General features: G+C 31.9%; 1 protein-coding gene across 1 annotated transcript in view; it reads right to left on the reverse strand.

The window, feature by feature from the left end:
- The window catches only part of LOC136973259 (programmed cell death protein 10-like), a 35,001-nt gene extending 21,623 nt beyond the window's left edge, over positions 1-13,378 (reverse strand). Inside the window, exon 1 of the mRNA XM_067267970.1 lies at positions 13,148-13,378. Coding sequence (XP_067124071.1) covers positions 13,148-13,219 — 72 coding nt within the window. The 5' untranslated portion in view covers positions 13,220-13,378. The remainder of the gene's footprint in view (positions 1-13,147) is intronic.
- Between the last annotated feature and the right edge of the window lie 3,937 nt (positions 13,379-17,315).

The raw sequence follows: 17,315 nt of genomic DNA on the forward strand, positions 1-17,315 counted from the left end.
AAGATGTTTCAACTGAAAAATTCTAATTTCGCAGCTAAGTTTATGCCTTCCTTTAAGCTTTTTAGTGTAAAATTTGAAACTTCAGAATTTTTATCTGAACTTTCTTTTCCTACCAACAATTCTTGACTAAACTATGTAGCAAAAAAATAGCCTGATAAAATACAGTAATCAATTGGTTTAGTATTAATACAGTAGGCTTTGGGACGTTTACATATAATTCTTGACTAGTTATATCAAAACCTTCTTCCCTATTAATTTTGTAAATTGTACTATTGCACAGATTCAATTTTCTGTCAGTTTTGACATACTTCCAAATAAACTGACTCCAGCAACACATTTTTCTAATATGCATTTAATGTTGATGACTTTACTGCTTTTAATGAAAAAGCTGATTCTAATATAGGCTACAATTCATCATTCAATAGAACACGTTTTTGATAAATGATTGGATAAAGATCAGTATTGATGTTCTAAGAACACTTTAAAACTAACATATATTGTTATATAATGTGAAAAAATGAGCATCAGTTGTTAAGCTGGAAAGGTAGATATATTGAAAAAAAAAAAATTATATATTCAAGAAAAAGTAGAGAATTTCCTACAATGCTCTGAGTGAAACCATGCTGTAGAAATAACATATTACTATAATTTCATGTGGATAACCCATGACAGCCTATAATCCACAGAAAATTGAGAGAATGAAAATAAAATCTTCATATAACCCATCCTACCACACATCCTGGCCTCCAGAACAGTCAGTGAAAACAAGATAATTACATGTATTCAGTTTAGAAGTTGCCATTTCAAGCATTAACTATCAATATCATTTTTTCTGTTTCATTTCTGTTATATATATATCTATTACTACTAGCAAATATCAATAGAAGAGGCTATTTTTATATGATGTCATATAAAAATTGCCTTTATATGAATTTTGTAGTTTGAAACCTGCTTAAAATTTCAACTACAAAATTCCAAATCAGAATCACTAAATTCCAAATTAAATTCAAGATTCCAATTTGGAATTTGACTTGGTTGTTTAACAAATCAATGTAGATAGATATAATACATTGCTATAAACAGTTTTAGCCTTTGGTAATAATGTCGAATACATGCCTATTTTTACACACAAAGGCAAAAAGATTCACAGCTACAAAAATTAGTTTTAAATTGGAAGCCACAGATTTGCTAAAACTAATGGGCAAGAGGAGTTTGCCAGAAAACCCAGAGTTGAATCCAAAAGATTTTGAAAATGTTGTAATGATGAAAAGAAGTTTCAAGCTAGCATTGCATCTAAAAAGCTACTACAAGGAAGTAAAGAAAACTTGCAGATGAAGAAATGGAGGAGAAAATAGAAGACTGGATAGATGCAAACACCTTTACATTTGAGGAAAATGGTCATGAGGAAGGACAGGAAAATATTCAATAGTGAACAGTTTGTGATTCATCTGTGGAAAACTTTGAAACCAGTCATGATTAGTTGCAAAGTTTTCTGGCAAGAATTGCTATTCCCATGTCAATAGATGATTGTAAGCCAAAAAGTTCTTTCAGAAGTATTCAAAACAAGTAGGAAAAGTTCATTCTGTTCATCCAATCTTTAATTATAAGAAAGAAATACAAACCAAGTACTATTGGAACAATGGACAAGACTGCCTATTAGATGAACAATGTCTGTAACAATACTGTTTAAGCAGGTCAGCTCTTGTTCTTTGATTCAAACGACAACAAAAATCCTGTTTCATCCTTTGTCTTATGCAAAAAACCCAATAATAGGAAGTTGCCATCTTTCATTGTCTTCAATAAGGTCCATAAAGATAAAAAAACTGATGAAGATCAAGGGAGTCAAAATTATGTTCAGCACAAATAGTCGGATGAACATGGAAGTGACTGACAGGTGGCTGACGAAATTCTGGAGTTGATTAGTGCTTCAATGATAGCTGCTAGTTTAGTGCACTCACAGGTGCCACATCACAGCTCCCACAAAAGTCAAACTAGCAAAGATTTACTGGATGAAGACATGAAATTTGCTTCCTGAAGACCTCATCAAGTATTTCCTCAAGGTCTATGTGATCTCCATCATTCTCAACAATTCAAGAAAAAGTTATCTCTGGCCCACCAACAGTCCTCTGAGCCATCAGAATAGCCCATCAATGCTTGGAACTATTAAGTCAGTCTGGAGAACCAAGCATACCAGGAAGACAAGAAGGAACAGCAGAACAACAAACCATCTGTAAGCAAATCAGATAGTAACGAGCGATTATTTATTAGGACATTGTCACAATGCCAACTGGACTGCAATTTTTAATTAAATTCATTTAAAATATATGCTCTCCACCTCAAATTAGTAGTGTCCTGCCCCTATACATCAGACTTGCACCTGTTAGCAATAGAGTCATGACAGTCATATATTAACTCTTTTCAGGGGAAAAGTTCTGAATTAAAATAATGTGACTTCTGGTTTGCATTGGAAGTTTATATATAGTTAATCAGGCCTCCTGCTCCTAAGGTTTCCATATCTGGTCTTGAGTTTTGTCTACCTAATTCCATTCTTGAGATTAAGGAAAGACAGATGGATGACAGTGGGAATTTATAGGTCTACAATTTTTTTCAAATTGCAGCCCAATTAGTTGAACTATTGAGAAAATCATATAGTAAGTTAAAGAAATAATCATTTTTATTACTAATTTATAGTAATAATAAAAATACTAAGAGTTACTTTTATAATTTAGCAATTGAGAAGCTTTAAATATTTTTTCCATTTTTGACTAAAAGCTACCTACCAACTGTATTATCATTGAAACAAAATGAAATAGAGTAGTCGAAATAATCAACAGTAAAAATTAAGCACTTGACCTCAAAAAGCCACTGGACTTGAATAAATGCAGTGAGATTTTGACTTGTGAAATTGAATACCCAGGCACTAATTCAAGAAAATACAGTAGGTCGTATATATATGTTGTCTTTAGTTCTCTTCAATTTCTTTATGCTCAATTCATTTCAATGACACTCTTATTTGAATGTGTATCTTGAAAGCTAAAAGACAATTTCAAGTAATTGTCTCCTATTTACATAATGGTGTTTTTAAAGAAACTTTGATAACTGATATGAGAATAATTGTCATCCTTATAAGATATAAACACTTACATGTTTTCACTGTTATAAAGTGAAATTTGACAACTAAAAATTGTTATTTTTATATATATATTTAAAATAATTCCCTATCTTGATTGTGCAATTGTTTTGTTTTGTTTATACACAACAACATTACTTTATGCTATTTTGCTAATGAAATTGTAAACAGAGATGTTATCATTAAAAAATTGATTTATTTACTTCATTTTTTAAATTAATATTAATCAACACACTAAAAACCTTTTTAGTGTGTTGATTAATACGAATAGTATCCCAGTATGAATAGCTTTAGATAAAAACTAATGTTTTCGACCAAAATCTTGGTCTTCGTCAGGCTATTGACCAGTATAAAATTCAAAACTGGAATTCAAACAATGTGTTTAAAATTATTTTAAATTTCAAATTATTTAAAAATTAGAAACTAATTTTCATCGTACATGCCACTGAAGTGATAAAAATATTGCTTATGACACAATAAAGTGCTATAATTCATACACTTGGCAGTTTTTCTCATCTTTTATTTAGTTGACCCCCACAAATAATACAATGTATTTGCTGGTGTAGAAACATTAGCAATGTGCTAATGTTGTTCATGCTTTTTTCTTATAGCACCACCTCCATGCATATGAAATATTGGCAGCATCTTTCGCATTAATACAGTTGCCAGCAAGACCGGCTTTGTATATTTCTAATGCTTTCAAGTTGCGAAGGTGTTGAACCTGATCTGACATTTTTACCAATTTGGCCTATGGAGGTTGGCTTGTATTTCAAGGTCTGTGGCATAGGCAGCTAGGATTGTGGTATGTCTTTGGTTGGCGATATCTTACCCGTGTTCCTTTGCTTAGTGAGTGCTTTGTGGATCCAATGTATACTAGATCTCGCTGGAATCTGGTCTCTGAGAGGAACCATATAGACACCCAGTGTTCAACTTTCCTCTGTCCTGTCTATGTCATTGTGAAACAACCCATATACTGTGTTAGATCTCTTATATGAGATCTTTGTGTCTTTACAGGTAGCAATTTCTTTATAAATAGAACTTAGGTGTTGGTTGTATTGCACCACTGTGTGTGATTGGTTGCTACTATCATTATGGGTGCTGTTAGGCTTTACCTTGTGCTATGTGTGTGGCATACTGTTATTAGGTTGGCGTACACGCATGATAAATTATGTATCGTGCTTTACCGCTACGTTTTCAATGCGCTTTAGTTCTGCCACAGTATCTCCCATCTAGTGTGGTGCATATGTGCCCTTCTAGTTAGCGCACAGAATGCAGCGATCTTGTAAGAAAAAGGGTCCACAGAGTTTGATGGAATAAATATTGGTACGTAGCAAGGTTTGTAATGTATGCAGGTTTGCACTCTGTCTGCATCAAGGCGAAAGTTGACATCTAGGAAATGTGCATTTGTGTCACTCTTCTGCTCCACTTAAGACAGTAAGGCTATATTAATATAAAACAAATTTATACACTATAAATTATTTAATAACTTAAGTGATATGCTTTCAATGACTACTGCAGAGGATGGGATGAATTATGCAAAAGGTTTTATTTCTGTTCTAGCAATTTTCTGCAAGATTTAGGCCAGCCCCACTCAACTAATTTGCAGTCAGATCTGTATATAGAATTGGTAGGCAATACTGTTAGTCCAGCTCAATTATTCTCAACTATTATATTAATGGAAAGAAAATGGAATCATCAGTCATGTTGCTACATCTATTTGGGTATACAAGTATAACATGCTATTCTATTTATTCATTCAAACTATTATTTACGATTAATGAGAGAAAGTGTACTTCCTATTGCTAACTATTACTCTGACATTAGATGTATATTGATACCATTAGATACCATTGTAATTTGAATGCATTGTTCCAAATGACATTGAGTTAGGCAGTTCCAGTACTTGTTTTTGATGTAATTCAAGTAGAAAAAGCCAAACGAAAAAATGGTTTGAAAACTTGCAATTGGCTGACAATCTAAACAAAACTATCCAGCAGTCCAGATTCAGATTGTGGTTGCCAGTAGTGCTCATATAGGTCATTATGAGTTATCCATATGATATTATGATACTTGAAAACAAAATAAAAAAATAAAAAAACACATTTGATAATACTGTGCTATACATAGATTTATTTAAAAGAGTATACTTTCACTTATTATACATTATAAAATTCTTTCATTCTGTGAGAAGAATGAAAATTTAAATATTATATGCTTTCAAAAGAAAATAAAATAATATTAAAGTACAGTAAGACCCTGCTCAACACGAGAGATGTGTTCCTAGATGACAAAGCACTAAGCAAACCAGCATTAAACGAGGTCATTTTAGCATAGAGTAAATAGAGAAAGAGGAGCATGCGACCAAAAATAAACAAATTTTACTTTCATTTTAAGTTATTTTTATATTAATTTGCATAATAATATATGTCAAATAACACAAACATATGCACACAGAAATGTAAAGTTCATTTTTTTGTGATGAAGGTTCTGGCTTTTCTGAAATTCTTGTTTTTTGCAATAAAGTTGTGTAGTTTCATTTGTCATCTTTTTTCTTTCCTTAAGCAAATGTCAGTAGCAGAAGATCACATCCAAAATGCCTTGTTTTGCTTTTGCACTCCTTTCAAAATCTGGATCATTCGCTACATGATCAACAATTTTGGTTATTGTTACCAAACTTTTACTAAGGAAATCTGTAGAGAGATTCTTTGGGTTCTTTGTTTTCAGAATCTCTATTTTCCAGTTCTACACAAATTCCTTGTTCTGCCAGTTCTTGAAGGTCATTGTTGGTAAGACTCTCACCAGAAAATCTGCAGTACCTCCTCACTATTCTGCTCATCTACATCTCCTAGACCTGCTGTATCAATTAGGTTGACAATTTGGTCAACCTAACAATACAGCGATAGGCTCTTCTTGTTGAGAATTCTTGGATACCTCCAGCCATAACTTCTTCCACACTCTGTTCATACATTTATCAGTTAATTCTTGCCAAACCAAGTCTATATTGCCTATGGCATCCATGTTGTTATATTTTTTCCAAAATTGCACAAAACAAACATAGATTTAAGGAAAGTACAGCGCTACAATGAATTGCCACCTTTTGCTGATTGATTAGTGTTTGTAAATAATTGTATTATATACAAATCAATGAAATGCTGCAATAATTTGAATCAGCATAAATTTTGAGCATTTTTTTAGGCTTCAAGCAGACCACATTATATCAAATCAGTGTTAAGTGGGGTCTTACTGTATTAGCATTTGTTTTAATTTGTTTGCAGAATTAAATGTATATTATAAAATACCAACGATTGCCTTAAAAATCGGGCTATAAATTGGCTAATTAAATGATTGATATAAAGTAATTTGTTACTAGAGATGGACGTTAGGCACCATCTCTTATCTAAATTAATAATTATAATTTAAGTAAATATTAAATAAATTTAGAACCTTCTGGAATAAAAGAACTGACCTGGGGTGGGGCTTGAACCTGCAACCTCCACTTGCTATGCAATGCACTTGCCAGTTATGCCACCCAGACCCCGAGCGAGTCTTCGCTTTCAGAAGTATATTAATTTAGATATAACCTTACTTGGTTAAATACGGTACTGTAAGCTTCTACATTCATGGAACACCGGGGATGTAAACCACACGTACAGGAACCACTTACTGGTGTTGGAAACGAAAAAACGTTAACGTTTTCGAACTTTGGAAGTTCTTCTTCAGACGATAAAAACAACGGAACGCAGATCCAAAAATAGAACGATTATTTTTAAACAAAATCAAACACTTCACATTAAAGCCGGTTGATCGGACATGTGCATTCGGTGCGGGTAGATGACGATTAAAGGTCCGTGTTGATGAGGGCCTGCCAGGTGATGGACAAATTGAGTTCTTTATAGTTTATGCAGGTGGTGGCGCGGCTAGACTTGTAAATGGAGATAGCCTCCAACCACCTCAGGTGTTCAGGGTGAGGTGATGAGCCTCGCTTGGTTGAGGGCCGCCTCAATGTCAGGATTGGCTGCGTAAGTTGCAAGAGCAGTAGGGTTCCTCCCATGTAGAATATCTGCATTGTGCTCACGTATTCTGATTCCCAATGATTGTTTGGTTGAACCGATATAAACAAAGTTTCTGTCACAGCTGTGATCCTTAAGAGGTATAGAGTAAATGCCCGGAAGTCTGTTGGGGGAATCCTTCCCGTTATGGAGGATGTCCAAGATGGTAGGACATCTTCTGTATGCGATCTTAATACGGCGTTTGTTGGCAATCCCCTTACATAACGAAGCCATGTACGGATTATATGTGATGGGGATCCGTGTCTCATTTTCAGGTTGATTGTCGTGACGTGAGTGGATGGCGGATACACATGTGGAGCGATGGTGACGATTAATCAATCTATTAATTAGCTTGTGGTACCCGTGGATGGTCGCTAGGTGTTTGATATGTTCTAATTCGGTGGCCAGTGCTGCTGGAGTGGACAAATGTGAAAACGCCATCTTAATTAACGTGTTGAATGCAGTGGTCTTGTATTGGAAAGGGTCACATGACCCAACTGGGATGTAAAGGGAGGCTGTACCTGGTTTACGGTAGACTGAAGTGTGTATAGACAATCCTTAAATGTTGATGTTTAGATCCAAGAAGTGGATCCCCATATTGTTAGCCTGTTGTATTTCTACAATCAAGCCATTAACCGATCAAGGATTGTCATTAACCGATTCTACAAATGCAGTCACATCAGGTACATTTCTCCATAAGATGATTATGTCGTCAATATATCTTTTATACAAGATGATGTTAGGAAGATACTGCAGTAGGACCTTTTGCTCTAATTGCCTGATGACTATCTCGCATAAGTCTCCAGCTACTGGGCTCCCCATAGGGACTCCTCTTCCGGGCGTTTACTCTACACCTCTTAAGGATCACAGGTGTGACAGGAACTTTGTTTATATCGGTTCAACCAAACAATCATTGGGAATCAGAATACGTGAGCACAATGCAGATATTCTACATGGGAGGAACCCTACTGCTCTTGCAACTTACGCAGCCAATCCTGACATTGAGGCGGCCCTCAACCAAGCGAGGCTCATCACCTCACCCTGAACACCTGAGGTGGTTAGAGGCTATCTCCATTTACAAGTCTAGCCGCGCCACCACCGCATAAACTATAAAGAAGAACTCAATTTGTCCATCACCTGGCAGGCCCTCATCAACACGGACCTTTAATCGTCCTCTACCCGCACGGAATGCACATGTCCAATCAACCGGCTTTAATGTGAAGTGTTTGATTTTGTTTAAAAATAATCGTTCTATTTTTGGATCTGCGTTCCGTTGTTTTTATCGTCTGAAGAAGAACTTCCAAAGTTCGAAAACGTTAACGTTTTTTCGTTTCCAACACCAGTAAGTGGTTCCTGTACGTGTGGTTTACATCCCCGGTGTTCCATGAATGTAGAAGCTTACAGTACCGTATTTAACCAAGTAAGGTTATATCTAAATTAATATACTTCTGAAAGCGAAGACTCGCTTGGGGTCCAGGTAATGTAACTGGCAAGCGCACCGCACAGCAAGCGGAGATTGCAGGTTCAAGCCCCGCCCCGCCCCAGGTCAGTTCTTTTATTCCAGAAGGTTCTAAATTATTTAATATTTACTTAAATTATAATTATTAACTTAGATAAGAGATGGTGCCTAACGTCTATCTCTAGTAACAAATTACTTTATATCAATCATTTAATTAGCCAATTTATAGCCTGATTTTTAAGGCGATCGTTGGTATTTCATTAGATACTCATGGGCTTAGTGATGTTTATTTATATTAAATGTATATCAATTATAAATAATATTAAATATTTCTATAAAACTTGTCTAACTTATCACATAGTAATTTTTAAATTAAAATGAGTGAATTAAAAAAATAGCTTACAATTAATTAAAATAGGAATACTATAGATTGCTTCCTATGGAATTTTGGGACAGAGTACATATTTGACTCAGGGAACCAAGATGTAGGGAACTTGTAGTTCAGTATACATTTCCTTTTTTTCTTTTGTTCAAGAACTATCATGAATCAATAACTAGTGAGGTTAAACATTGGGCGGTCTACCAGCAGCTCCCCTCCAGGAGGAGTCTGAACAGTCAAACGCCACCTAGTGGAAACTCTAAAATGGAATAGAATGCATTGTGAAAGGCAAGAAATTGTAAATATCATAACTTTCTTATTTTTGGTCTCTGGTCCAAAAGTAGGGTATTGTTGAACTCATCTCAGTCCCGAGTTCAAATATATACTCAAAGTCCTGAAATTCCATAGGGAGCAATCTATACTACACCCATTAAAATTTTTGGTACTGTTATGTTCAACCCCTTCACAATGTGTTGCATGCCACATTCTGATATTTGTATTGTGAGCTGTTGTGTGGCTTATGAAAGAATGTATCCAAATTGGATTATTGGATTAGTTTTTAAACAAGGAATTTAAAGTATGCAAAAAGTAAAACCTAACTAAAAATTATTAGTTTAAAAAAATATTAAAAATGCTTCTTTTTATTTGAATTTTTAGTTTCAGATTTAGTTATTTTTAATGAAATGTTTATTCTGCAATTAATCTACTGTTATCTGTTGCTATGCAAATTAGTCCATTATTTTAGCTTTCCCATTAGATATACTGTTGAGGAGAACGATGTTTTTGTTATCTATTTTCATTTTGTTTATGAAAGATGATTGAGCTGTTTGTATTCTGTAAGAATAAGTTTTAATTTTTCATTGTTTTTCAAAAAGGGCAAATGAAATGAAGTTATTTTAATTAACAAATCTTATGAAACATGATAAATTTGTAAAGCCAAACCACCACCAGATTATATTGAGCTACTTTACTGCAATTATATTTAATTAATTACTGTTTGGCTTTACAAATTTATTGGGTTTTGTGAGATTTATTTATGTATGTATGTGTGGGTTGAGCAATGGCCAGATGAGTGCCATGAGTAGGAATTTATTTGACAAGGGCACCAAAGGCGTTCCCAGTCGGTACTATATGTAAACCGAGGATGGTTATATCATATTTAAATATGTCTGGAAGAAGAGATTGAAACAGACTTGGGAAACGTAACTGACAATACAATCCACACAGTAAGTGAGAGTTGCAGGTTTCGAGTCCTGCTCCAGGCCAATTCTTTTCTTCTGAATATTCTAAATTATTTAATAAATATTAATTTAATTATAATTATAAATTTAATAAGAAATTGCATCTAACACCTCCTTCTTGTAACAAATTATTTAGTAATTAATTAAATATAATTACGATAAAGTAGTCCAATGTAATCCAGTGGGTGTTTGGTTTGAAATTACTTTAAGTGTGTCAAAAAGCTAAAATAGAGTTGCATCTAACATGTAGATTTGTTTTTGATGTGTGGACGAATACATGAATGCAGAGATCAAAGGTTTTTTCATTTATTTTAGATTTGAGTTTTGTATGATTGAGGAATTGTCATTACCTAACTTCAGCCTGCACTTTTTAGATGCAAATTGTTAATCTAAGCTAACAGTAGCTTGTAGTTTTTCTTTATATTTATCAAAATGATTTAATGTAACAAAAATAACAAAAATTAAGTAATTTTAACTGTCCAAGAATATTCATTTTAGATTAATTTTAAACCTAACTTTGCACTTTGACTTTTTGATAATGTATTTTAAATATAAGAAAATTAACAAAAAAATTTACTTAATTGTAATTTTTTGAAACTTTGTTACTGTTACATTCAAATAAATATTGTTTTTGCAGTTTTGAATGTCTGCTTTAATGTAGGAAGATTAACAAAATTGTCAAAATATAACAAATAACTATTAATTCACTTTGATTAGATACAAAGAAATTTTGACTGAATTTTCTTATAACATGCTTTATCTACCATGCCTCAAAATCATGCTACGTGACACAGTGCAACATTGGAATGTTTCATGTGACTCATTTTGCAGAGATTTAACGTAACAGTACCAAACTTTTTTAAAAAATAAGTTTTGTCTGTCAGAAAAAAATGCAAACTTTTGTATAAGAGTGACAGAAAGGCATTTAAGAAAAAGGATCTTGTAACAAAAAAGACATACAATCTCAAATTAAGGAGTAAAACTTTAACCAAATTAATCATTGATAATAGCTTTAAATTGCTAGCTTGGAATGACACAAAATTATATTATATTCATCATACAACATAACAGGTTTAGTCTTGACAAAACTCATTTCAATTATCTCATAATGCTTTGTTATATTTCAATGCTAAAACCTTTGCACGAGTAAGAATGTGTAATTATAAATTTAATTTTTTGTTTACATTACTTTTTAAATAAATTATAATAAAATTTTAAATACAATTAAACAAGATAAACTTTATAAAAAAAAAAACCTTTAAAAGTTTAAATATCTTAATATGCATGTGATGCTCCTTAAATTGAACAAAAATTAAAATAAAATATTCATAATGTATAATAAGCAAAATTATTCCTCTCTAAATGCATTTATATCTTTATAGAGGCTTTTGCTTATTAAATAAGCACTTCAATTTATTTAATTCAAATTTTTGATTAATGAAAAAAGTTTAATTTTAGAACATTTATTGAAAATGTTCATATGTATGTTTGTTTAAATGTTTTCCTTGTTTTTTAATCCTTAATTTATTCAGCACAATATATCAATAAAGCTCTATTTAAATTATTTGTGTAATGTCAGAAAATGAGAATAAAGATTCAAGAAATATTCAAAATTTATAAACTATCTCAATTTCACAAACAATTTTTTTTAGGACATTAAGATGTCTTTATAAAAAGACATATTAGATGATAATGGAAATTTTTAACAGAATCAATTAAAAAAAAACCTTAATCCTCTCTCTAAAAAATTTAAGACAATCATTAATCAAGATTTAAGTTATTTACTTTAATCCTGTCATTATGAATTTTACATTTCAATTAAATTCATCACTTTTTTCCTAATTTGTAGTTTAGATCACTCATGTCTTACATATAAGATATTAGGAAAATTACATTATATTTACTATATTCTTTACCTTATAAGACACTTTTTTTGTACCGAAAATTTATCCGAGTCCCATAAGGCTTATAAGACTCGTCTTAACTTTCATCTTATACTGTGAAGATTATTTTTCCCCAAAAAGTTTAACAAAAAATATGACGTATCCAACAACGGCGTATCTTATAGGACCAAAAAATATACAGTAATCACTCAGCTCTTAACAAAAGTCAAGTTTAAAGTCAGATGTTTTGAAGCAATTACCCTTAACAATATTTACTATTTGAAATTTTAAATATATCTGTAAATGCAAGAAATAATAAGTAATTATAATAAAGCTATGTAACAATTGCTTCTTCCTCATCCAAGTAATTTCCATCCATTTATGGTGACCTAATATAAATGTACTCTCTTCTCGTGTTTATAATGTATAATATAAAGTGCACTCCAACCGAAGAGTGGCCAAAATACATTTTGAAAGGAATATAGTTTAATAGATAGAAATTACCAGCGATTAATCAACGGCACGTTTATGAGGCCCAGGCTAATTTTACTTAGGAAGTCTCGTGCAGCGTGTCAACTTCAAACCTTTTTTTAGGGAGATACAATTCAAGGCCCTGGGCAATTGCCCTTTTTGCCCATAGGATAACGCACCACAATGATTAATTTCTGTTCTTACATGTAAGTTTATGAAAAGTCCACATTATAGTTGAGTTAGGTTCAACTGTAAATGTTACGGTCAGACTTGTATAGTGAAACCATTAATGAGCTTTATCTGTTTATTTAAGTACAAGATAAGATATATTCCCACCAGAATGAATCCATAGAACTGATTGTAATCAATTACACCTAATTATATGAAAATATAATTAAGTATACAATTGAAATGCTAATTACATTTAGTTTTGTAAGTTAAAAACATTGAAGTTTGCATTTTAATATAAACGTATCGAATTATTATTAATTTTTCCCTAAATAAAAAAAAAAAAATTACATATGTTATTCTTTACCTTGTCCAGTATCGGACGAACTAATATCGGTAGCACGAGTGCCGTAATAGGTGATTCTTCGCCCATTTTCATGCTTAAATATTATTCAGACTTAACTCGGTTTACGATTACCTTTCGAAAAATCAAGTTAAATTAAGATTTTACTACTGTGAAAAGCCTCTTTGGCATCAAAGGAAGTTAATGCGTGTCGCTACAGTCGTTTCAAACGATGACGTAGTTCCGTTCTCGTCTGCGACGCCGCACCTTTCCTAATAGCTATAGGTCACCTTAAATATAATTTTATTAAAAACAATAATAATAATTAAAATAAAATAAACTGTACTTATTCTTCTATATAAAAATATTATATATATTTAAGGAAATATAATTTTTTACGCGTTTTAATTTATAAATAAAAAGATTAGTGACGTTTATTAAAAGCGCAATCGCCAATGTTGACCTATTACAAAGGAATCGTCGGCGGTTTTCTTCGTGTATTTTTTTTTTTTTTTTTTTTTTGAGTTCAATGCTCGTAAGATGCATAATGTTTGTTTATACAAAGTTCCTCTTACCTATAAAATTGCAAAATAGATTTATTTATCGCATTAAACATTTTATGCGAGAAAATCTGCTTAAAAAATTAGAAAATTTGGGTTCGAATTGGAATTTTTAGGAGGAGGATAATAGAAAATTTGGCAGTGAATTATACTTTTTCATACACGTAACACATTATAAATTACATGCAATTAATTTTTATTAGTTTAATATATAAAACAACGCGTAGAGTATGCACGCTAACACTGAAAACGTTTGAATACTATTAGATAAATTTAATCTAAGCAATAAAAAAAACCAATAGATACTTTTTAAACTTATATAATTAAAAATTTATTTATTTTGGTTTTTTATTTTCATATGGCGTTGCTACGTGATTGCATGCGTGTCGTATCGTTACGGTGCAAAGAGAATTTTTTAAATAATCATTATTTTGTTTTAAATTTTGAAACAATGAGGAGATACTAGCATGTGTAAATAAAATCTAATCATTATATTTACTTCAACAAATTACTTTTGTACAGCTACACTAGTGTAGTTCTGTATGGCACTGCTAATCTCATAAGGAAAGCAATTAAAAAAACAAACATAAGCTATTTATATTTAATTATCTTATCAGTTTTAAATCTTTTTATATGTCACAATCTTATTACGACAAAAATTATCAGCAATGGAGTATGAACGAAATTAATCCTCACGTACTGACATTTTACTCATAAATCATTTACTTATTGAAGCGTTACTCTGAATTTAGGAAATATTCTGCGAGAATAGGATGAGAAAGACAGTTTTATTTTTATTGTTTACTTACAATTAAATATAGTAAAATTCATATATTATTATATGAAGGGCTTCCATATTTTAATTATCTTACAATGCAAGTATTGTGGTTGTAAATTGGAATTTTATTTTTAGTATTTTTGGTAATAGTATAAGCTACAGGCTCAAAAGGATTAATGAATGGATGTGGCAAAGTCAACAAAAAAGTCTAGTGTCTGTCCCGGATGCAAATACTGTATATATATATATATACAGTATTTGTATCCGGGGTATTATTCGAAGAAAATAAACGGGAGTAGAAGCTACTTTTATATCATTTTGTTGTATATATATACAAAAAGTGGCTATATAAAGATAAGATAAATGATACATTATTAAGTGTAGTATAGTTCCATTTTTATAAATTAGTTCCTTTTCCACCAGTTTCTTTTTTAGAAATTACTTGTAATTTTAATTGGATATATTTTGTGTTTTATAAATGGACTTTTTTGACTTCTGGCGACAAGTAGCCTACAGAGAAAGGTCAGTCGCCAAGAACGTGTATTGTCTGGAACACAGAGAAAATAAATGATGGTCCCTTTTGGACAGACTTTGTCTTCAATTTTATTAAATTAACATGCATTATTAAATATTGAAACTCATTTGTTCTGATATCTGAATAGGTTAGGCTGATAAGCATTGGCGTAGCCAGGGTTTTGTTATGGGGGCATAGTAGAGGCTGTAATTTTCTGGGGAGTGGCATCAGGTCAACTGAGGGGGCCGCGCTGTAATTTTCTGGGGAGGGACACCAGGTTAACTGGGGGAAACCGTGCCCACCCATGTCCCTTCCTGGCTACGCCCATGCTGATAAGGAGCTACGTCCGAAATACATATCTGACAGAAAAATTGGTAATAAAATGCATCTGAAACAGTTACCACCTTAGTCCTCGTCTGATTAGTTTCAAACAGCAAACTGATAATTAGTGAATAAAGTTACTTTGTTATTGAAAACAAAATATATAAAGTACTAAAACTTCAAAAAGTTAACTTCTACTCAAGAGTTATGCGTTAATAAAGAACGTAGTAAAATTGATAAGTTAGTGTAGTTAATTAATAAAATAAAAAAGCAAGTTAGTTGAAAATGTATTGTTATTAATGGTATATTATAGTGAAGAAGGAAATCTTTACAGTTATAATAGTTATATCATTTAATGCTTGCATTACAAATTTATAATAAAAATATATATACTGAAAAAATTAGAATTAATGTGTAAAAACTAATAAAAGAAATCAAAGTAAAACATTTCATTTATTAGTTTTTACACATTCTTTCATACATTCCAAAGCTGGAAATGTATTGTAAAGTACTACATCTACTTCAAAGTTTGAACTTTTATCTGGAAATTTCAGTCATGCATTTTCAACATGATTTAAAGTTGCTAACTGAAAGACAGAAAGTTAATCTTTAGCACTCTATACGCTAACACAGTGGTGTAGCTAGGGGGGTGCGGTAGGTGCGGTCCGCACCGGGCCCCTGGAAAACGATAGGCCCATGGGGGCTCCAAAATCACGAAAAAAAGACCCGAAAAATTTTTTCGGGGTCCACAATCTGGTTTGCACCGGGTCCGGAGAATCCTAGCTACGCCACTGCGCTAACATATTATAAATTTCGGTGTAATGACATAGTTCTTCTACATTAAGCCCGTGGAAAGAACTGTAAAGAATTTTAGACAAGAACCATTAACAAAACTAATCAGGATTACTTTAAAATTGCGTTGAATTCAGCCAATAATATTTTTCGTAAAAATAAAAAAGGTAAATTATAAATCAGTCTTATTAAAAGTTAGATAGGACTATTCGTATTTATGGAAGTGCTCAAATATTTTGAAAATCATACAATTGATGCAGCTTTCTTTGGTCAGTTTTATGTATCGTAAGAAGTTATGGAACAATAAAATCGAAGGCATAGAAGTTTATGTGTATTAAGTGTGCAAATATCAAATTACAAAATTAAAAATAGCTTTTATTTTTAATCTTACATTTCTAAAATTTTTTAAATTAATAAATTAAATACATGATATTCATATAATAATTTTGTTTAAAACTCATTTAAAAAATTCATCAAGGAGTTGCTTAACTTTTCCAGCAACATTTAAAACTGATGTGTGGTGCCATATGTTAAGATAGTTTATTAAAAAACTTATATTATTATCACAGAATGGCAAAAAGCTTAATTTTGAGAGTAAAATCGAGTTTTATAAAAAAAAAAAAAAAAAAAATTGCAAATGTTAATAAGAAGTAAAATCTTCATTACGTCCGCCGCTCGAGATATGACACGTAACCCTCTCACTATCTTCCCACTCCTCGACTTTTAACCACCAAAATTTAACAGCATCAATCCTCCTAATACACAAACCTCTCTGCAAAATTCAGAAATTTTCGACAAAACACATAGGAGTTATAAGCTTCAAAGTGAGTGAACAAATTCATGCCTCCCACACATTAACATCCATAACAGAAAAAAATGCCTGATTTTCTTTGTCTTTTTCTACATTTCTTGACGTCTCAAGGTGCTCCGAGTCAAAAAATGTGAAATTCTTGGAGGAGGTAATTTTTGACCGCTCGCCATACTTTCTCTTTGTTATAAACAACAGCCGGGAAAATAAAAACTGTAAACATTTTCGGTTTAAGTATCAGATTTCTTACAAAATAAATAAATAGAAAAAAATAATACATATGAAAAATTTAATTGTGAACAAAGAACTAAATTGTTTATTTAAAAATTAAGAAGTTTTAGCACTCTTTAATGGCTGTTCGGTCGTAACAAATTTTGATAAACGCGAGCTGACAATGCCTTGGCTTATCCTGCTTGTAT

This window comes from Centruroides vittatus, unplaced genomic scaffold, assembly GCF_030686945.1.
Source record: "Centruroides vittatus isolate TY-2023 unplaced genomic scaffold, ASM3068694v2 contig_3125, whole genome shotgun sequence".
Classification (NCBI taxonomy): domain Eukaryota; kingdom Metazoa; phylum Arthropoda; class Arachnida; order Scorpiones; family Buthidae; genus Centruroides; species Centruroides vittatus.